Raw genomic sequence first — 24,204 nt, 5'->3', positions numbered from 1 at the left:
CATTGAAAAGAAAATAGTGGGGGGGGGCAGGGGACAGATCCAAGATGGTCAAATAGGAACAGCCCTGGAGTGCAGTTCCCAGCTAGATCAAAACAGAGGGTGAGTGATCACCACATTTCCAAATGAGTTATTACTGCCCAGAGACCAGGAGACTCCCAGGCTGAAAAGTGCCATGAGTTTCCAGCATAGCTGTTTCAGCCAGCGCAGCGGATCTCTACACAAAAACTCACACAAATCTGTGTGGCCATCCCATCCCTGGCACCTGGAATGCCTGGGAGACAGAGCTGCCCATCCAACTGAAAAAAAGGGGGCCGAAACAGGGAGATAGGTGATATGGCTCACCAGGTCCACCCCCACAAAGACCAGAAATCTGAAATACTCTGCATTGAGAGTTTCACAGCAAGAGCAGCTGGACCAAGGACAGTCCAGCTCTGTAGGGGGAAGGGCATCCACCATCACTGAGGCAGTCCACCACTACCAAGGAAATCCATCATTATCAAGGCAGTCTGCCATTACTGGGGCAGACCACCATTACCACGGCAGTTCTAACTATTCCCCTATAAACAAAACCAAAAGGAAGTTCACACAGCAGCTGGGCAGAGCCCACAACAGCTAGGCAACACCTCTGCTGGCAGACTGTGACTAGGCTACCTCCTTGCTAGGCTAGGCAGCTCTGAAAAAAGGCAGGAGCACATTAGGAACTTATAAATAAAGCCCCACCTTCACAGGACAGAGCACCTGAGAAAAAAGTGATTATGAGTTCTTCTGCAGCAGACGTAAACTCACCTGCCCTGCAGCTCTGAATGGAACAATGGAGCTCCCAGCTCAGCACTTGAGCTCCTATAAGGGACAGATTGTCACCTCAAGCAGCTCCCTGACCCCTATATATTCAAATAGACACCTCATAAAGGAGAGCTCACGCTGACATCTGGCGTGTATCCTTCTGGGACAAAGATAACAGAAGAAACTGGCAGCAACCCTCACTGTTCTGCAGCTGCTGCAGGTGATCCCCAGGCAAGCAGGTTCTGGAGACGACCTCCAGTAGTCCTACAGCAGAGGGGCCTGTTAGAAGGAAAACTGAAAAACAGAAAGAAATAACTTCACCATCGACAAAAAGAACATCCACTCAAAGACCCCATCTGAAAGTCACCAACTACAGGGACCACAGGCAGACAAATCAACAAAGACAGGAAGAAACCAGTGCAGAAAGGATGAAAACACCCAAAACAAGAACACCTCTCCTCCTTCAAGGGATCACAACTCCTCACCAGCAAGGGAAGAAAGCTGGATGGAAAATGAGTTTAATGAATTGACAGAAATAGGCTTCAGAAGGTGGGTAACAACAAACTTCCCTGAGCTAAAAGAACAAGTTCTAACCCAATGCAAAGAAACTAAGAACCTTGAAAAAAGGTTTGACAAAATGCTAATGAGAACAAACAGCTTAGAGAAGAATATAAATATCTTGATGGAACTGAAAAACACAGTATGAGAACTTTGTGAAGTATACACAAGTTTCATGGCCGAATCGACCAAGCAGAAGAAAATATATCAAAGATTGAAGATCAAATCAATGAAATAAAATAAGAAGGCAAGATCAGAGGAAAAAAGAGTGAAAAGAAATGAACAAAGTCTAAAAAATATGGGATTACATCAAAAGACCTAATCTACGTTTGATAGGTGTACCTGAATGTGACAAACAGAATGAATCCAAGCCGAAAAACACTCTTCAGGATATTATCCAGGAGAACTTCCCCAACCTAGCAAGGCAGGCCAATATTCAAGTCCAGGAAATACAGAGAACACCACAAAGATATTCAAGAACAGTAAACCCAAGGCACACAATCTTCTGATTCACCAGGGTTGAAATGAAGGAAAAAATGCTAAGGGCAACAAGAGAGAAAGGTTGGGTTACCCACAAAGAGAAGCCCATCAGACTCACAGAAGATCTCTTGGCAGAAACCCTCCAAGCCAGAATAGAGTGAGGGCCAATATTCAACATCCTTAAAGAAAAAAATTTTCCACCTAGAATTTCATATACAGCCAAACTTCATAAGCTTCATAAGGGAAGGAAAAATAAGATCCTTTACAAACAAGCAATTGCTGAGAGATTTCGTCACCACTAGGCCTGCCTTACAAGAGTTCCTGAAGGAAGCACTAAACATAGAAAGGAACAACCAGTACCAGCCACTCCAGAAATGTACCAAATGGTAAAGAGCATTGACACAATGAAGAAACTGGGTCAACTAATGGTCAAAAGAACCATCTAGCATAAAATGGCAGGATCAAATTTACACATAACAATATTAACCTTAAATGTAAATGGGCTAAATGTCACAATCAAAAGACACAGACTGGCAAATTGGATAAAAAGTCAAAACCCATCAGTGTGCTGTCCTCAGGACCCATCTCACATGCAAGGACACACATAGGCTTAAAATAAAGGGATGGAGGAAGATCTACCAAGCAAATGAAGAGCAAAAAAAAGCAGGAGTTGCAATCCCAGTCTCTGAAAAAATAGACTTTAAACCAGCAAAGATCAAAAGAGACAAAGAAACGCATGACATAATGGTAAAAAGATCAATGCAACAAGAAGAGATAATGATACTAAATACACATGCACACAATACAGGAGCACCCAGATACATAAAGAAAGTTCTTAATGACCCAGAGAGACTAAGATTCCCATACAATAATAGTGGGAGACTTTAACACTCCACTGTCAATATTAGACAGATTAATGAGACAGAAAATTACAAGGATATCCAGGACTTGAACTCAGATCTGGACCAAGCAAACCTAATAGATATCTACAGAACTCTCCACCCCAAATCCACAGAATATACATTCTTCTCAGCACCCCATCACATCTACTCTAAAACTGATCACATAATTGGAAGTAAATTAAGCCTCTGCAAATGCAAAAGAATGGAAATCATAAGAAACAGTCTCTCAGAGCACAATGCAATCAAATTAGAACTAAGGATAGCTCCCAGAGAAAGCGCAGAAGGTGAGTGGATGCCACATTTCCAGTGGATCTTTATTGCCCACAGACCAGGAGATTCCCAGGCGGAGGAGCCCTATGGATCACCAGCACAGCTGTTTTGGCCAGTGTGGCTGTTTTGGCCGCATGGCTGTTTTGCCGGCACCGCAGCGTGGCAGGCTCTCCATACAAAATACACTGGTCTGGTTGCCCTTTTAAGCTGGCAATTGGTGCTGTGGGAAGGCAGATTCGCCCATTCACCTGATTAAACGGGTCTGAAACAAGGAGACAGGACAGGAGATTCCCGGGCAGCACTGTTGTTTCAGCCAGCGCAGCGGGTCACCACATGGGAAATCACACAGATCCCAGCGCCCTTTCAGCAGGCGAATGGAACACCCAGGAGAGAGTCAACCGTTCAACTTAAAAAAAAAAGAAGAGGCTCTGAGGCAGGGAGCCAGGTGATCAGACTCAGCAGGTCCCACACCCACAAAAACAAACAAAACAGCAATTGGAAATGCTCGGGGTTGAGAGTTTCACGGCGAGCACAGCTGAACCCAAGACAGTGCAGCCCGGTGGGGGAGTGGCATCTGCCATTACTGAGGCACTCCACCCCTATGGAGGTTGTCCGCCGTTGCTGAGGCAGGCTGCCATTGCTGAGGCAACCCGCCATAACAGAGAGAGTCCACCATTACAGAGGTGGGCCACCAGCATGAGGCAGTTCTAACCACACCCATATAAACAGGACTGCAGGGAAGCTCACATGGCAGCAGGGCAGAGCCGGCAGCAGGGCGGAGCCGGCAGCAGGGCGGAACCCACAGCAGCTCAGCAAAGCCTCTGCAGGCAGACAGAGACTACGCTGCCTCCTTGCTGGGCAGGGCAGCCCTGAAATTTAGAAAAAAAAAAAAAAAATGCAGCAGCACAGCGGATAATCATAAATAAAGCCCTAACCCCCCAGGACAGAGAACCTGGGAAAAAGAAGGTGGTTTACGAGTTCTGCTGCAGGAGACTTAAACGTACCTGCCTAGCAGCTCTGAATGAACAATGGAGCTGACAGCTCAACACTTGAGCTCCCATAAAAAACAGACTGTCTCCTCAAGAAGCTCCCTGACCCCCGTATATCCAAAGACTCACCTCAAAAAAGACTGATCAGACTGATATTTGGCAGGCATCATTCTGGGACAAAGATAGCAGAAGAAGAAACTGGTAGCAACCCTTACTGTTCTGCAGCTATTGCAGGTGATCCCCAGGCAGGCAGGGCTTGGAGGGGACCTCAGTAGTCGTACAGCAGAGGGGCCAGATTGTTAGAAGGAAAACTAAGAAATAGAAATAACTTCATCATCAACAATCTGGACATCCACTCAGAGAACCAATCTGAAAATCAGCAACTACACAGACAACAGGTGGATAAATCCACAAAGATAGGAAGAAACCAGCACAAAAAGGAGAAAAACACCTGAAACCAGAACACCTCTCCTCCTCCAAGGGATCACAACTCCACACCAGCAAGGGAACAGAGCTGGATGGAGAATGAGTGTGATGAAATGACAGAATCAGAATTCAGAAGGTGGGTAATGAGAAACTTCTGTGAGCTAAAAGAACATGTTCTAAATCCATGCAAAAAAACTAAGAACCTTGAAAAAAGATTTAAGGAAATGATAACAAGAATGGACAACTTAGAGCGGAATATGAGTGAATTGATGGAGCTGAAAAACACAACATGAGAACTTCGCAAAGCATGCACAAGTTTCAACAGCCGAATTGACCAAGCAGAAGAAAGGATATCAGAGGTTGATGATCAACTCAATGAAATAAAACGAGAAGCCAAGATTAGAGAAAAAAGCACAAAAAGGAATGAACAAAGTCTACAAGAAATGTAGGACTATGTGAAGAGACCTAATCTACGTTTGATAGGTGTACCTGAATGTGACAAACAGAATGAATCCAAGCTGGAAAATACTCTTCAGAATATTGTCCAGGAAAACTTCCCCAACCTAGCAAGGCAGGCCAATATTCAAGTCCAGGAAATACAGAGAATACCACAAAGATATTCCTCAAGAAGAGCAACCCCAAGGCACATAATTGTCAGATTTACCAGGGTTGAAATGAAGGAGAAAATGCTAAGGACAGCCAGAGAGAAAGGTCGGGTAAACCACAAAGGGAAGCCCATCAGACTCACAGCAGATCTCTCGGCAGAAACACTACAAGCCAGAAGAGAGTGGGGGCCAATATTCAACATTCTTAAAGAAAAGAACTTTCAACCCAGAATTTCATATCCAGCCAAACGGAGCTTCAGAAGTGAAGGAAAAATAAAATCCTTTGCAAACAAGCAAGCACTCAGAGATTTTGTCACCACCAGGCCTGCTTTACAAGAGCTCCTGAAAGAGACACTACACATAGAATGGAACAACCAGTACCAGCCACTCCAAAAACATACCAAATGGGAAGAGCATCAAAAAAATGAAGAATCTGCATAAACTAATGGGTAAAACAGCCAGCTAGCATCAAAATGGCAGTATCAAATTCACACATAACAATATTAACCCTATATGTAAATGGGCTAAATGCACCAATCAAAAGACACAGACTGGCAACTTGGATAAAAAGCCAAAACCCATCAGTGTGCTGTATCCAGAAAACCCATCTCACATGCAAGAATATACAAAGGCTCAAAATCAAGGGATGGAGGAAGACTTACCAAGCAAATGGACAGCAAAAAAGCAGGAGTTGCAATTCTTGTCTCTGATAAAATAGACTTTAAAGCAACAAAGATCAAAAGAGACAAAGAAGGACATTACATAATGGTATCAGTATCGATACAACAAGAAGAGCTAATGATTCTAAATATATATGAACCCAATACAGGAGCACCCAGATACATAAGGCAAGTTCTTAATGACTTACAAAGAGACTTAGACTCCCACACAATAATAGTGGGAGACTTTAACACTCCATTGTCAATATTAGACAGATCAACCAGACAGAAAATCAACAAGGATAACCAGGGCTTGAACTCAGACCTAGAACAAGCAAACCTGATAGACATTTACAGAGCTCTCCACCCCAAATCCACGGAATATACATTCTTCTCAGTGCCACATCACACCTACTCTAAACTTGACCACATAATTGGAAGTAAAGCACTGCTCAGCAAATGCAAAACAACTGAAATCATAACAAACAGCCTCTCAGACCATAGTGCAATCAAGTTAGAACTCAAAATTCAGAAACTAACTCAGAACCACACAGCTTCATGGAAACTGAACAACTGGCTCTTGAATGTTGATTGGATAAACAATGAAATGAAGGCAAAAAGAAAGAAGTTCTTTGAAACCAACGAGAACAAAGACACAACATTCCAGAATCTCTGGGACACATTTAAAGCAGTCTCTAGAGGAAAATATATAGTAATAAGTGCCCACATGGGAAGAGTAGAGAAATCCAAAATGGACACCCTATCATCAAAATTGAAAGAGCTAGAGGAGCAAGATCAAAAAAACTCAAAACCTAGCAGAAGACAAGACATAACTAAGATCAGAGCAGAACTGAAGGAGATAGAGACACGAAAGACTCTTCAAAAAATCAAAAAATCCAGGAGCTGGTTTTTCAAAAAGATTAACAAAATAGACCGACCACTAGCCAGATTAATAAAAAAAGAAAAAAGAGAGAATAACCAAATAGATGCAATAAAAAACTATAAAAAGGAAATCACCACAGATCCCACAAACCATCATCAGAGAATATTACAAACAACTCTATGCACATAAACTAGTAAACCTGGAAGAAATAGATAAATTCCTGGACACTTGCATCCTCCCAAGCCTAAACCAGGAGGAAGTCAAAACCATGAATAGACAAATAACAAGATCTGAAGTTGAGGCAGCAATTAAGAGCCTACCACACAAAAAAAGCCCAGGTCCAGATGGGTTCACAGCCAAATTCTACCAGACACACAAAGAGGAGCTGGTACCATAACCCCTGAAACTATTCCAAATAATCCAAAAAGATGGAATCCTTCCCAAATCATTTTATGAGACCAACATCATCCTGATAACAAAACCCGGCAGAGACTCAACAAGAAAAGAAAACTTCAGGCCAATATCCATGATGAACATAGACGCAAAAATCTTCAATAAAATACTGGCAAGCCGATTGCAACAGCACATCAAAAAGCTTATCCACCACGACCAAGAAGGATTCATCCCGGAGATGCAAAGCTGGTTCAACATACGCAAGTCTATAAACGTAATTCACCACATCAACAGAACCAAAAACAAAAACCACATGATTATCTCAGTTGATGCAGAATAGGCCTTTGACAAAATTCAACAGCCCTTTACGCTAAAAACCCTCAATAAACTCACTATTGATAGAACGTATCTCAAAATAATAAAAGCTATTTACGACAAACCAACGGCCAATATCATACTGAAAGGGCAAAAACTGGAAGCATTCCCTTTGAAATCTGGCACTAGACAAGGATGCCCTCTCTCACTACTCCTATTCAATATAGTACTGGAAGTTCTAGCCAGAGCAATCAGGCAAGAAAAAGAAATAAAGGGTATTCAAATAGGAAAGGTGGAAGCCAAATTGTCTCTATTTGCAGACGACATGATAGCATACCTGGAAGACCCCATCATCTCAGCCCAAAATCTCCTGAAACTGATAAGCAACTTCAGCAAAGTCTCAGGATACAAAATCAATGTGCAAAAATCACAAGCATTCGTCTACACCAATAACAGACTTAAAGAGAGCCAAATCAAGAACAAACTGCCATTCACAATTGCTACAAAGAGAATAAAATACCTAGGAATGCAATTAACAAGGAACATAAAGGACCTTTTCAAGGAGAACTACAAACCACTGCTCAATGAAATAAGAGAGGACACAAACAGATGGAGAAACATTCCATGTTCATGGTTAAGAAGAATCAATATCAGGAAAATGGCCATACTGCCCAAAGTAATTGACAGATTCAACGCTATCCCCATCAAGCTACCAATGACCTTCTTCACAGAACTGGAAGAAACCACCTTAAACTTCATATGGAAACAAAAGAGAACCCACATAGCCAAGTCAATTCTAAGTAAAAAGAACACAGCAGGAGGCATCACACTACTGGACTTCAAACTATACTACAAGGCTACAGTAATCAAAACCGCATGGTACTGGTACCAAAACAGAGATATAGACCAATAGAACAGAACAGAGGCATTGGAGGCAACACAACATATCTACAACCATACAATCTTTGATAAACCTGACAAAAACAAGCAATGAAAAAAGGACTCCCTATTTAATAAATCGTGTTGGGAAAACTGGCTAGCCATGTGCAGAAAGCAGAAACTGGACCCCTTCCTGACACCTTACACTAAAATTAACTCCAGATGGATTAAAGACTTAAACATAAGACCTAGCACCATAAAAACCCTTGAAGAAAATCTAGGCAAAACCATTCAGGACATAGGAGTAGGCAACGACTTCATGACCAAAACACCAAAAGCATTGACAACAAAAGCCAAAATAGACAAATGGGACCTAATCAAACTGCACAGCTTCTGCACAGCAAAAGAAAGAGTCATTAGAGTGAATTGGCAACCAACAGAATGGGAAAAAATTTTTGCTGTTTACCCATCTGACAAAGGGCTGATATCCAGAATCTACAAAAAACTAAAACAGATTTACAATGAAAAAAAAACATTCAAAAGTGGGAGAAGAACATGAACTGATACTTTTCAAAAGAAGACATATGTGAGGCCAACAAACACATGATAAAATGCTCATCATCACTGGTCATTAAAGAAATTCAAATCAAAACCACATTGAGATACCCTCTCATGCCAGTTACAATGGCAATCATTAAAAAATCTGGAGACAACAAATACTGGAGAGGATGTGGAGAAATAGGAACACTTTTACACTGTTGATGGGAGTGTAAATTAGTTTAACCATGTGGAAGACAGTGTGGCGATTACTCAAGGACCTAGAAATAGAAATTCCATTTGACCCAGCAATCCCATTACTGGGCATATATATCCAAAGGAGTATAAATCATTCTATTATAAAGACATATGCACACACATGTTCATCACGGCACTGTTTACGATAACAAAGACCTGGAACCAACCCAAATGTCCATCGATGATAGACTGGACAAAGAAAATGTGGCACACTGGATTCTTAAACCAATGACAACAGAATTTAAACCACAGACTTACTTTGATAGTACTCTTAATGGTATAACTTCTCCTCTCATTTTATGTCTCTGTTTTTTCTCGTGTTTCTTTTTGGAAAAAGAAAAATGTGGCACATATACACCATGGAATACCATGCAGCCACAGAACATGATTAGTTTGTGTCCTTTGCAGGGACATGGATGTGCCTGGAAACCATCATTCTCAGCAAACTGACACAAGAACAGAAAATCAAACACCGCATGTTCTCACTCATAGGCAAGTGTTTAACAATGAGAACACATGGACACAGGGAGGTGAGCATCATACACTGGGGTCTGTTGGTACAGAAGAATGGAGGGACAGCAGGGGTTAGGGAGGTTGGGGAGGAATAACATAGGGAGAAATGCCAGATATAGGTGATGGAGGGATAGAGGCAGCAAACTACATTGCCGTGTATATACCTATGCGACAATCCTGCATGTTCTGCACATGTACCCAGGAACATAAAGTGCAATAAAAAATACATATATATAAAATAAAAATAGAAAATATGTATATGTATAAATTTTAAAAATAGTGTAAATTTTTATGTTTTAAATATATTCATTTTTCACAAACTAAAACTACTGTAACCCAAGTTTAAAAGCAAAAAATAGCCTAACATTGCTAAATTATGTATATATTTAACAGAGCCTCATATATAAAACAAATATTTGGGAAATTATGTTTTTATTTAGATATAGGCTGACAAAAATGGTTGAAAATTCTGTAATTCCTTTTTGTCTGCCTGCATAATATCTAATTCAGGTACAACATGTAAATTTTAGTATATTGCCCTAAATGTCTGAATCTAGAATAATAGACAAATTTGAAATAAAAAATAGAAACTAAAAATTTATATGGAGAGTGACATTAATAAGATTTTTTTTTTTAAAAAAAAGGGTTCCCTATTTGCTTATCCCCTGACAGCAAGAAAATCTGTCAGCCATTCCTGAAAAAAATGCCTTTATGAGAGAAGCAGGCATCACGGATCCCACCTGAAGTGTCAGCTACATGGTACATTAAAATTGGAGAATTGCTTCTGGTAAAAATATTAAGACCTGCCTGGGTAATGCAGCAAGACCCCATCTCAAAAATAAGTGCCTTTAAGAGAGCTCTGAGATTCAGGAAGGGAGTTGTGAAACTCTGCTAAGGCCCAAGATTGAAGGTAAAATCTGTTTTAGAAGGAAGGCACTCACTCAGGTGGCAAACTACTAGACTACCATTTTTGGCTACAGATAAGAAAATGTTGTTCCACCTAACTTGATTCCACTGAGAATTCTGAACTTAATCTGTAACTATCCCTAACTTTTCCCAGCCACAGTCTGAAGGAGATCCTGTTCTTCCAGAGGCCTGGATGAAGTCCCCCATTTTATAGCCATCCAGCAGGCCTGCAGACCATGACTTTTACTTTGATCCCTGAAGCAGTTCCATGACTCAGTTCATGATCAGTTCTGCCTATGTACAAACTCGGAGTGACCCGGGAAAAACCTCTTTTGAACTCAGTGAAAGCCACGCTCATCCACATATTGATATAAAGCCCACCATATGCAAACCTGACTACAGAAACCTGCACTTGAATCTGCCCTGCCGAGCAAAGTCCTGAAGAATATTCACTCTGTCCAAAAGTTAAATGAGAATTACAACTATCCAAGCCCCTTTTAACAAGACAGCTAACAGTGGCCTGTGTGCAAACCCAGCAGCCTTAAGACCAAGCTATAACCCCTCTTCACTACAAACCCAGAGGGCATTCTACCACTTGACAGACCCAACAAAAATAGATTTTTACTTTCTCAAATCAGTTTATAGAAACTTGGAAAGCTGTTTGCTCATTCAGATTTACAGACACCAATGTAAACTTCTTATTGCAATGCTTCTATTTTAACATAGCACTGAAAGTATGTGGAAGAAGAAATAGACAAAGAAAAATTGAAATACATCAATATTGAAGACCAATAAGTAAAACGTTGCTGTTTGTAGATCATGTAATCTTATATATTAAAAAACATAAACACTACGTTAAAATCTGTATAAACTAATAAATATACTCAGTTAATTAGCAAAATATAAATTAACATATAAGTTATGGTTCCATATACCTAAAACAAACTATTTGATAAAGAAAAAAAAATCTAATTTAAAATAGCAGTAAAATAATCAATTTTAGAACACATTTAACCAAGAAACTTATAAATCTTTTAAGTGAAAACTATATCAATGAAAAAAATTAAGAGAGGGCAAAAATAAATTTTAAAATATGTTATTTCTATTGAAAGAATAACTATTGTGAAACTGCCATAATATGCAAAGTGAGCTATAGATTCAATAGACTCCTTATCAATATCCAGTTTTTTTCCACAGTAATAAAAAGTATAACCCTAAAATGTATATAAAATTACAATAAACTCTGAATAGCCAACACAATCTTGAGGAAAAAGAACAAAGCAGAATGACATCATACTTTATAATTTTAAACCATATTTAAGACTATAGTAGTGGAAATAGGACAAAATGTGCAGAAAAATTTTTAAAAATCAATGGAACAGAAACCACTGCTCTCATGCATCTCAGTCATGATGCAAAAAGAGAACTTAAAAAATAGGTTAACCCCAGGTGCAGTGGCTCACGCCTGTAATCCCAGCACTTTCGGAGTCTGAGATGGGTGGATCATAAGGTCAGGAAATCGAGACCATCCTGGCCAACATGGTGAAACTCCATCTCAAAAAAAAAAGGTTAACATACAGTAAATCAAAATTATGCAGATACCTGTCTCTCCACAAAAACAAGAAAAAACAAGTCAGATTTTATACTCTATTTTATGCCATGAACAGTACTTTGGCTGTCACTGTAAACTGGAAGGAAGATCATTTAAGGAAAAGTAGACTTCTTAGATATTTTATAAGCATAAGACAGAAGATGCCCCTTATGTGAGAGTTTAATTTTTTTTTTAATTACAGGCTTCCCAGAAACTATTTACTCTGGAACACAGCTTCCCGAATCACTTTAAAGACTGGCTTTCTCCTTGACTTTGGACCTCTCATCCATGTCGTCTGTTGTATTCACTCTCACCTACCTGGGAGTTCATCCACCATCACATGTCGCTTCATCTTCCAGGGCTCTTTTGCTTTCTCCAGACAGGTGATCAAGTCTGGCTTAGAGGCAGCAATACCTGTTTTATTAAAAATAACTAACATGAATCTTGCTCATATTCTCCGATTACCAACTTAGTAATGTGCTCAGTAAAGAAGATATAATAAAGTATTCTAATAAATTTATCCCAATATACCAATTTATAACAGAAATTTTTTAATATTTATTAAATATTTTAATTTTGTAGATTATTAATTTCACTGCCTATTACTACTCAATCAAAAATTCACGATGGCAATTAGATTTTAAAGTGTGAGAAACAATGTTCTATGCCACTAAACTACTGAAATTACCACTAAAGTGAAGGACACAGATCAGCTCAGGAATATGGAAAGTTCGAGTTAAAATAAAATATCTTGAAGAAATCCTTTTCTAAACAAATCCCCAGGATTTTCTTGAAAACAGAAATCTGAAAGCATAAATAAGCAAAATACATTCTACAAAAAAGTAATGAAACCTTTAGTTTATATTAGGAATTCCATATTAAAGTTATCCTCACCCAGAAAGGCCAGGTTTCTGTAGTTCTCTAACATCACATTCCTATATAAATTCTGCTGTGCAGTGTCCAGGCATTGCCACTCCTCCAGAGAGAATTCTATGGCCACATCCCTAAATGTCAATAGTCCCTGGAAAACACACACACACACATATTTACAAAGTGGGTATGGGCAGAATTTTTCATTTGACTCAAGGTAAAATGAGAAAGTGAATAGAATTGGTTCTGACTTATAAGAGTGGCTGAAACTAACCAATAAAATAACTGTCAATATACAAGCATTTTGTAACATATTCTCTAACTCTGAGAAAAGAGAGTGGCATAATATCCACAACATCAGTGTATATATACTTGCCTGGATGATAAAATGGAAAATAGAGGGCATAAATGCTAACGTGTATTTTTGTGTGCTATATTTACATAATACAGAATGAGTTCTGTATATTTTTCAGAAGAAAAAGACATAGTTGTTTATATTTTTCATACAAGATAGACATGTTGAGTTAGAAGGTACCATTCAAATTTTAATGTGCACAAAACTGGGCATCTCGTAAATGCAGATTATTTTTTCAGGAGATCTGAAATGAAGTCTAAGTTACTGAATTTCTAACAAGCTCACCAGTAATGCCAATGTTTTGGCCCCAGAAAACTATTTTGTCAAACATCCAGTAATTGGAAGAGCCTGTTTTCTTGTTTGTTTGTTTTCAGTTTTTCTGGCCTGTAAACAAAGAAGAGAGCTTTCATTTATCAAAGAAAGGTAAGTGCAAAGAAAACCTAAAGAACACCACCAGGCCAGCCCTACAACAGCTCCTTAAGGAAGTACTAAACATAGAAAGGAACAACTGGTACCAGTCACTGGAAAAACATACCAAATTGTAAAGACCATCAATGCGAGGAAGAAACTACATTAACAGGCAAAATGACCAGCATCATAATGGCAGGGTCAAATTCACACATAACAATATTAACCTTAAATATAAATGGGCTAAATGCCCCAATAAAAAGAAACAGACTGGCGAATTGGATAGAGTCAAGACCCATCAGTGTGCTGTATTCAAGAGACCCACCTCGTGTGCAGACACACACAGAGGCCCAAAATAAAGAGATGGAGTAATATTTACCAAGCAAATAGAAAGCAAAAAGAAAACAGAGGTTACAATTCTAGTCTCTGATAAAACGGACTTTAAACCATCAAAGATCAAAAGAGACAAAGAAGGGTATTACATAATGGTAAAGGAATCAATTTAACAAGAAGAGCTAACTATCCTAAATATATATGCACAATGCAGGAGCACCCAGATTCATAAAGTAAGTTCTTAGAGATGTACAAAGAGGCTTAAACTCCTACACAATAATAATGGGAGACATTAACACCCCACTGTCAATATTAGACAGATCAACAAGACAGAAAATTAACAAGGATATCCAGGACTTGAGCTGGCTCTGGACCAAGCGGACCTAACAGACATCAACAGAACCCTCCACCCCAAATAAACAGAATATACATTCTTCTTGACACCACATTGCACCTATTCTAAAAATGATCACATAATTGGAAGTAAAACACTTCTCAGCAAATGCAAAAGAACAGAATTTATAACAAACAGTCTCTCAGACCACAGTGCAATCAAATTAGAACTCAGGATTAAGAAACTCACTCAAGACCACACAACTACATGGAAACTAAACACCCTGCTCCTGAATGAGTACTGGATAAATAACTAAATGAAGGCAGAAATAAAGATGTTCTTTGAAACCAATGAGAACGAAGACACAATGTACCAGAATCTCTGGGACACATTTAAAGCGCTATGTAGAGGAAAATTTTTAGTACAAAATGCCCAAAAGAGAAAGCAGAAAAGACCTAAAATTAACACACTAACATCAAAATTAAAAGAAGTAGAGAAGCAAGAACAAACAAATTCAAAAGCTAGCATAAAACAAGAAATAACTAAGATCAGACCAGAACTGAAGGAGATAGAGACACACACACAAAAAAAAACCTTCAAAAATTTAATGAATCCAGGAGCTGGTTTTTTGAAAAGATCAACTAAATAGATAGACTGCTAGCCAGACTAATAGAAAAGAAACAAGAATCAAATAGATGCAGTAAAAAATTATAAAGAGGATATCACCACTGATTCCACAGAAATACAAACTACCATCAGAGATTACTACAAACACCTCTTTGCACACAAACCAGTAAATCTAGAAGTGGATACATTCCTGGACAATTATACCCTCTCAAGACTAAACCAGGAAGAAGTTGAATCCCTGAATAGACCAATAACAAGGTCTGAAATTGAGGCAACAGTTAATAATCTACCATCCAAAAACAGTCCAGGACCAGATGGTTTCACAGCCAAATTCTACTGGAGGTAAAAGAGGAGCTGGTAAAATTCCTTCTGAAACTATTCCAAACAATAGAAAAAGAGGGAATCCTCCCTAACTCATTTTATGAGGCAAGGCAAACATCATCCTGATAGAAAAAGCTGGCAGAGACACAATCGAAAAAAAAAAAAAATTTTAGGCCAACATCCCTGATGAACATTGATGCAAAAATCCGCAATAAAATACTGTCAAACCAAATCCAAAAGCACATGAAGAAGCTTATCCATTACAATCAAGTCGGCTTCATCCTTGGGATGCAAGGGTGGTTCAAGATATGCAAATCAATAAATGTATCTCATCACACGAACAGAATCAAAGACAAAAACCACATGATTATCTCAAGAAATGCAGAAAAGGCCTTCAACTAAATTCAACAACCCTTCATGCTAAAAGCTCTTAATAAACTAGGAACTGATGGAATGTATCTCAAAATAATAAAAGCTATTTATGACAAACCCACAGCCAACATCATACTGACTGGGCAAAAAACTGGAAGCATTCCCTTTTAAAACTGGCACAAGATAATGATGCCCTCTCTCACCACTCCTATTTAACATAGTATTGGAAGTTCTGGCCAGGGCAATCGGGCAAGAGAAAGAAATAAAGGGTATTCAAATAGGTAAAGAGGAAGTCAAATTGTCTCTATTTGCAGACAACATGATTGTATATTTAGAAGACCCCACTGTCTCAGCCCACAATCTCCTTAAGCTGATAAGCAACTTCGGTGAAGTCTCAGGATACAAAGTCAATGTGCAAAAATTACAAGCATTCCTATACAGCAATAACAGACAATCAGAGAGCCAAATCATGAGTGAACTCTCATTCACAATTGCTACAAAGAGAATTAAATACCTAGGAATACAACTTACAAGGGATGTGAAGGACCTCTTCAAAGAGAACTACAAACCACTGCTCAAGGAAATAAGAAAGAATGCAAACAAATGGAAAAACATTCCATGCTTATGGTTAGGAAGAATCGATATGGTGAGCATCCCCATACTGCCCAAAGTAATCTAAAGATTCAATGCTATCTCCGTCAAGTGACCACTGACTTTCTTCACAAAACTGGAAAAAACCACCTTAAACTTCATATGGAACCAAAAAAGGAGCCTATATAGCCAAGACAATTCTAAGTGGCTGGGGGGAAGCTGGAGGCATCACACTATCTGACTTCAAAGTATACTACAAGGCTACAGTAACCAAAACAGCATGATGCTGATACCAGAACAGATTATATAAACAAATGGAACAGAACAGAGACCTCAGATGTAATGCCATAAACCTACAACCATCTGATTTTTAACCAACCTGACAAAAACAAGAAATGGCAAAAGAATTCCCTATTTAATAAGTGGTGCTAGGAAAACTGGCTAGCCATATGCAGAAAGCTGAAACTGGATCTCTTCCTTACACCTTACACAAAAATTAACTCAAGATGAATTAAAGATTTAAATGTAAGACCTAAAACCATAAAAACCATAGAAGAAAATGTAGGCAATACCATTGAGGACATAGGCATGGGCGAAGACCTCATGAATAAAACACCAAAAGCAATGGTAACAAAAGCCAAAAGGGACAAATGGGATCTAATTAAAGAGCTTCTGCACAGCTAAAAAAAAACTATCATCAGAGTGAACAGGAAACCTACAGAATGGAAGAAAAAATTTTGCAGTCTACCCATATGACAAAGAGCTAATATCCAGAATCTACAAAGAACTTAAACAAATTCACAGGAAAAAAAAATAACCCCATCAAAAAGTGGGCAAAGGATATGAACAGACACTTTGCAAAAGAAGACATTCATGCGGCCAACAAACATATGGAAAAAAAGCACATCATCCCTAGTCATTAGAGAAATGAAAATTAAAACCACATTGAGATATTATCTCATACCAGTTAGAATGGTGATCACTAAAAAGTCAAAAGACAAAAGATGCCGAAGAGGATGTGGAGAAATAGGTACACTTTTATACTGTTGGAGGTAGTGTAAATTAGTTCAACCATTGTGGAAGACAGTGTGGCAATTCCTCAAGGATCTAGAACTAGAAATACCATTTGACCCAGCAATCCCATTACTGGGTATATACGCAAAGGATTATAAATCACTCTCTTCTAAAGACACATGCACAAGTATGTTTATTGCAGCACTGCTCACAATAGCAAAGACTTGGAACCAATGCAAATGCCCATCGATGATAGACTGGACTTAAAAACTGTGGCATATATATACCGTGGAATACAATGCAGCCATAAAAATAAGAATAAGTTTATGCCCTTTGCAGGGACATGAATGAAGGTGGAAACCATCATTCTCAGTAAACGAACACAAGAACAGAAACCCAAATACTGCATATTCTCACTTACAAGTGGGAGTGGAACAATGAGAACATGTGGACACAGGGAGGGGAACATCACACATACCATTACTGTCGAGAGCTAGGGATCTAGGGGAGGAATAGCATTAGGAGCAATACCTAATGTAGATGATGGGTGATGGATGCGGCCAATCACCATGGCCTGTGTATACCTATGTAACAAACCTGCATGTTCTGCACATGTACCCCAGAACTTAAAGTACGATTAAGAAAAAAAAAACCTTAAAAAAATGGGGGTACAGCTGCCAGATTAAATGTGATGGTTTATGCATATTACCTTCATAAAGATACTTAATGATGAAGAGAGAAAAATAACTCTGTAGTGAAAAAATCTATAAAAAAGCTTATTAACATCAACTGCACTAGGACAAGTTTTTATACTGTACTGATACACCCAGAACACATCATTACTACTGAGATACTGCCACCACTAAAGGAAATTACAGTCGAAATTTAAATGTAAGAAAACAGTTGTTTTTTTTTTTTTTTTTTTTGGGGGGGGGAGGAAGGCAGGAAGGAAGGGAAGAAGGACGGTAGGGAGGAAGGAAGGGATGAAGGAAGGAAGGAAGGAAGGGAGGAAGCGGGGAGGGAGGGAGGGAAGCAGGGAAGGGAAGAAAGGAAATCAAGCAATGAAAGAGACATTGCCGACCTTGATCTAGAGGTTTACAAGTTGATTTCTTTTTTTTTTGAGAGAAGGAAAGAAAAAAAAAAATAAGTAAAGGAGAGGAAGAAAGAGGAAGAGAAAGAGGGAGAGTAAATGGAAATATTGCTTTATTTTGAAAAAAATTGGGTATTAATAATGGTCAATCAATGTTTCATTTAAACTAATGGGTAGGTGTGATGTGGTATTGACAAGAATGTATATTTTGTGTATTTGAAGTGGAGAGCTCTATAAATATTTATTAAGTTTACTTGTTCTGGATCTGAGTTCGAGTCCTTGATATCCTTATTAATTTTCTGTCTCATTGAATCTAAGTCTCCTATCTGGGTGTTAGGATCGTTAGCTCTTGTTGTTGCATTGATCCTTTTACCACTATATCTTTGTTGCTTTAAAATCTATTTTATCCGATACAAGAATTGCAACTCCTGCTTTTTATTCATTTATTATTTATTTTTGCTCTCCATTTGGTTGGTAAATCTTTCTCCATCCCTTTGTTTTGAGTCTTTGTGTATCCTTGCATGTGAAACAGGTCTGGATGTAACATGCCGTTGGGTTTTGGCTGTGTCTTTTGATTGGGAATTTAGTCAATTTAAATTTAGGGTTACTGCCATTTGATGTTGACTGGCTGTTTTATCCATGTGTTGGTGTAAATTCTTCTTTATGTTGGTGCTCTTTACTTTTTGGTGTATTTTTAGAAAGGCTAATACTGGTTGTTTCTTTCTGTGTGTAATGCTTCTTTCAGAAGCTCTTGTAAAGCAGGCCTGGTGGTAATAAAATCTCTGAGTTCTTGCTTGTTCATAAAAGATTTTATTTTTCCTTCAGTTGTGAAGCTTAGTTTGGCTGGATATGAAATTCTGGGCTGAAGGTTCTGTTCTTTGAGGATGTTGAATATTGGCCCCCACTCTCTTCTGGCCTGTAGAGTTTCTGCCGAGAGATCTGCTGTAAGTCTGATAGGCTTGCCTTTGTGGGTTATCCGACCTTTCTCTCTGGCTGCCCTTAGTATCCTCTCCTTCGTTTCAACCCTGGTGAATCTAACGATTATGTGCCTTGGGGTTGCTCTTCTTGAGGAATATCTTTGTGGTGTTCTCTGTATTACCTGGGGTTGAATGTTGACCTGCTTTGCTAGTTTAGGAAAATTTTCCTGAATAATATCCTGAAGGGTATTTTCCAGCTTGGATTCATTCTCTCCGTTGCATTCAGGTACACCTATCAAACGTAAATTTGGTCTTTTCACATAGTCCCACATTTCTTGGAGACTTTGCTCATTCCTTTTTATCCTTTTTTCTCTAACTCTAATCTTTTCTTCACGTTTTATTTCATTAAGTTGGACTTTGACCTCTGATATCCCTTCTTCTGCTTGAACAATTCGAGTGTTTAAACCTGTGCATACTTCTCGGAGTTCCTGTATTGTATTCTTCAGTTCCATTAATTCACTCATACTCCTCTCTAAGTTGTCTATTCTCGATAGGATTTCATCAAGCCTTTTGTCAAAGTTCCTAGTTTCTTTACGTTGGGCTACAACATGTTCTTTTAACTCACCGAAGTTTGTTATTATCCATTCCTTGAAGAGTGATTCTGTCATCAGGAGGCGCTCGTTCTCCATCAAGCCTTGTTCCATTGTTGATGTGGAGCTGTGATCATCTTTAGAGGGAGAGGCGTTCTGACTTTGAGTATTCTCAGCTTTTTTACGCTGGTTTCTTCCCGTCATTGTAAATTTATCCTCCTCTCGTCTTTGAAATTACCAACTTTCAGATTAGGTCTCTTGAGTGGACGTCCAGGTTGTTAGTTCCCAGGGCCAGAGCAGCGGCGTTAAAACTGATGGTGCTTTTCTGCCCAGGATTCTCCTGTCGGGCTTCCTTCTTGTTTCCGTAGTAGGCGACTCTGCCTTCCCGGGGCTCCAAACCTCGGTCAGAAGGGGAAGCGGTCCCGTTTACTCTGCTCCGAGCTGCCGCGCCGAGGTGCCGGCGGAACCGCTGCGCCGACCACAAGAGTCGCGCTGGCGACCCGTGTGTTTCCACCACTGGGGGATCTTCTGCTCCGTGAGCGACCAGACTTTGTCTGAAAGTGTGGCGTCCTCTAGTTCTCCGCGCCTTCCCTGAGAGCTGCAATCCCGGGATGTTAGCGATCGGCCATCTTGGATCGTTCCCCCAAGAAAACAGTTTTATGGACAGTTCAAGATACCGATATCTTCCATGTTCCACAATAAAAATTGTTTAAAAAGTATTAAAAAATAGGAATTTTAAGTAGTCTTTCTTTAGCACCCTAATAAACAGGTAACTCCTGATAATTTTTTTCAGAACTTTCTGGGTAATAAATGTCATCCTGTTTAAATGAGCATTTTCTTAATCATGTACTACATAGAGATAAAAAAAAAAACAGATATAACCTCAACATTATATGTTCTCCATCTTTACTAAGAACCCCAGGTTTTCCTCATAGAAATATTATCCACACCTTTCCATGTTCAACAGCCACAAAGGGAACATTTTCAATACTGCAGATCACAAATTTATGGTGAGAATTCTGCATGGCATCTAAGAAGCCATAATGAAGAGAAGGCTCTGATATTGAGAAAAAAAAATTTTTTTCAGAGACCCTTGTCTATCATAAGCATTTTTTAAGTTAAGACAAACTCATTAAAAAGAAAAAACACAGGTAATAGAAGTAAAGATTTGCAAGTGCTAAATGTATAGCACTCCAGGAGGCAGAGCAAACACAGCTCTTGATCTGAGACATATTTAGCAGGAAAAAAAAAAAGTTTTTTTCTCTTTCTCCTCCTCTAGAATTGCTTTTCAGATGAGATCTTCTGGACTAATTACACCTGCATCTTTAGAATATTTCTTTACAATTTTGAGCACCACATGTTTACCTGTCACCACCACACCCAAAGGCAGAGGGCCCAAGACAGAAAAACTAAAATTTCTGTCTTTTATAACAGAAAAGATTCAGGAACAATGAGCTGCTCCACAGAAATAAAGATGGCAGTTTTAAATATGTTTTTCTTGTTTTGTCCTCAGGTGCCCTCCCCTGCTACTGACACTGACTTATTTAAATAAATAAGTTTAATTACTTTTTGACATTATTAGTTCAGCGTATACCCACTTGTAGCAATAGTGAATGGTTTCAAAAGATAAACAAATAGTTGAAAGAAAAGAGAAAGACATAATTGTGCTCTTATTTTAAAGTCTCTCTAAACTTTATAAGTAAAAAGACTTGCATTCCTCAAATAAAAGTTTTGGTTTTTTTTATTTTGTTTTGTTTTTTTAAAATTTCAAGGCCTAAATTTAGATTTTAGAGCTCCAGATTTAGGTCCCAGATGGGTGGAGTAGCAGCAGGTTTTACCTGCAATTGTGGGCATTTCATCGAGAGGAGGAAAAGAGAAGTGGAGATTCTCATGTCTTTGTCTACTCAGTGCACACGGTTACTCAGATTGGGTTTCTGTGCTCTATAGCCTCTGAGTCAGTTCCAGTTCTGAAGACACAAGAGTCACTGAAAGAAGTAAAATGATTAATATCTGCCCATAAAGTTTGTAAAAAGCTGGTCTCGCCTCTCTAAAAGTCACTGTAGAGGACTATAGATACTAAATAGGCAGAGACACAATTCTGCCTGCATATTTAGGTGACAGCATGCATTTCCAGTGAGTTAACTGGAAGCCTGAGAGGAAAAGTCCCCTGTAGAATAAAGCTTGGTTGGCACCTTATGTATTTATATTTGGTCTGGTAATTCTACACAGTGTTTGGGAAATACAATTTTTAAAGAAATTATCTTCAGCTCCAGAGAAACCACAATAATAGAACAGAAAGAAAACCGTCTCATTACACAACTAAATCTGAATGTCACACATATTACAGTCAGTAGGCTTAAGAGATTAAAAAGACAGAAAGATAGTTACCACAATTAGTTCACAAGTAGAAGAATTTAAAGCACCATGTCATACATAGTTCATCCTAAATTCACCTGGTCATTGGAGAGGCCATCCGTGTATGGTAACTGGTTATATCAATGACAAAATAAGCTTTTCACATCTTGATGACAGAAGGTAGTTTTGCAACCTGAATCCAGGTGCCTGCTTAAAGTAGACTTTCACTCTTCTACAAAAGTGGTTGAAAAGGGTGCTATCTTTTTGGCTATTTGCATTTTAAAGTAGTGGCTCTCTACTCCCTGAGGACTGGGCTAGAGCTCTCCTGCTTCCCCTCTTCTGGTGGCCAGTGTTCTCTTTTGTTTTCTACTATCTGCCACTGAGATACAGCCCACAACACAGGGCTCACAGCTGGCAGCTCACATCTTAGGTGTATGCCAATTGTCATAGCAGCACTTTAGTGTCACATTAGAGAGTGAAGCCTAAGCTGCAGGAGGAGAGCCTGCAGGACTCCTGGGTAGAGCTGCACCTTCACAATAATAGAAATAAGAGCATTATTGAAGCCACAGGATCTATTTATAATGGTGACATAGAAGAAATACTGCTGGATTTCCACCAGGCATCCAGATAGAGATAGCTCCAAGAGTCCTCACTGTGACAGCCTACACTTTTCACAGACTTTATGTGATTCTTATAGGGCTTCTAAAACAGATACACAAAGCATTCAAAAGAAAAGCAGCTCTCACTTCAAGAAAGATTATACTGAGAGAAAAAAAGAAGTTAAAAGCCTCTTAAGAAGAAAACTGAGATCAGACATAAGATTTATTAAGTTAGCCAGAAAATATTTCTCTAAAAATAATTTCTCTCTAAATGCCCAACATGCATAGATACTCTCAACATGAGAAATATGAGTATCATGAAGATTATTAGTAGAATTTTAAGATTTTTTTAAATTTCTGCTGCTCTCTAATCTTCTAGCAATTGAATGCAGAATCTATATTGAAATGTATCTGACAACTTCCACCGGCACTTTTTGATAAAAAATTAAAATCTTCCTGTGGTAATGTAGTGGAATATATGTGAGACTGCAACACAGCTAACTGGAAAGCTATTACGGTTTTGGGGCAGCCACATCACCTGCCTTTACTTGTCCTGTAATAGCAGCATTCCAACTTGTAAAATAAAAGACACTAAAATTATGCTTACATATAATTATCCTTGCTGGTTAAATTGGTAATCATATCAGACTAATATCTACTATAACAATTTGATAGTAAATTTTCTTTGGATGTTATGTAAGTATCAGTAATTTTAATGTACTGGTAATAATGTATGTAAGATTTTCAAAAATTTTCTGTAACTATAATTCAGTTGAGAAACTTTAAAAGTATGAAACACAATAGTAAATAAGTAAGGAATGCATTCAAAGTAAATACTGTAACTTTACATTCATACTACTGTAGAAAATACTACTGAATGTATATGAATACAGGCTGTTTACAAACACTACACATAACTATGCTAATTGTATTAAATAATAATAGAAATCAAAGTTTGACAACAGACTCCACTGTTCAGTTTATAAACTGAGGCCAGGCATGGTAGCTAATGCCTGTAATCCCAGCACTTTGGGAGGCTGAGGTAGGTGGATCACACCTGAGGTCAGAAGTTCAAGACCAGCCTAGCCAACATGGAGAAACCCCATCTCAAAGAAAGAAAAGAAGAAAAGGAAAGAAAGAAGAAAACTGAACTCTTTTTGCTTTTGTAGCATAAATAGTTCAGCCTGTAAATAATCACCTTGGATAATCACATTTCTGTCAAACAACTTGCTCAGTATCTTTTAGTCTTTACAATTCTGTATGCTAAATTTAATCCTGCTTTTATGCTCAACTTTTACGTGCTCTTGGAATGAGCTTTACTCTGAACAAATCTGTGTCAACTTTAAACAACTAAAAATAGTAAGAATCATCTTTTGCCAAAACAAAAACCAAGCAATTAATATCAGGTCCTGGATAAAGACAATCCTGAGTCAAAAAGAAAAAAAATGACAAAATATTTATATAGCTGTTAATATGATTTA

At 38.5% G+C, this 24,204-nt stretch overlaps 1 protein-coding gene across 6 annotated transcripts in view; it reads right to left on the bottom strand.

Annotated features, from left to right (window-relative positions):
* LOC100392046 (uncharacterized) overlaps positions 1 to 24,204 on the bottom strand; it is a 79,174-nt gene that overhangs the window by 40,946 nt on the left and 14,024 nt on the right. For 2 of the 6 annotated variants that reach the window (XM_078359871.1, XM_008987657.6), the window contains exons 2-3: positions 12,842 to 12,968; positions 12,266 to 12,361 (exon numbers count right to left, since the gene is read on the bottom strand). The exons of 1 other annotated variant lie outside the window; for it this stretch is intronic. In XM_078359871.1, the coding sequence (XP_078215997.1) occupies positions 12,266 to 12,361; positions 12,842 to 12,968 (223 nt within the window). Of the gene's footprint in view, positions 1 to 12,265; positions 12,362 to 12,841; positions 12,969 to 13,457; positions 13,557 to 24,204 lie in introns of all 6 variants that reach the window. 3 more of the 6 variants (XM_078359874.1, XM_078359872.1, XM_078359870.1) reach the window with 2 other exon arrangements.

Source organism: Callithrix jacchus, chromosome 22 (assembly GCF_049354715.1).
Source record: "Callithrix jacchus isolate 240 chromosome 22, calJac240_pri, whole genome shotgun sequence".
In the NCBI taxonomy this organism is placed as follows: Eukaryota; Metazoa; Chordata; class Mammalia; order Primates; family Cebidae; genus Callithrix; species Callithrix jacchus.
The sequence above is the reverse complement of the archived record's forward strand: the minus strand, read 5'-3'. Positions and strand labels throughout refer to the sequence as shown.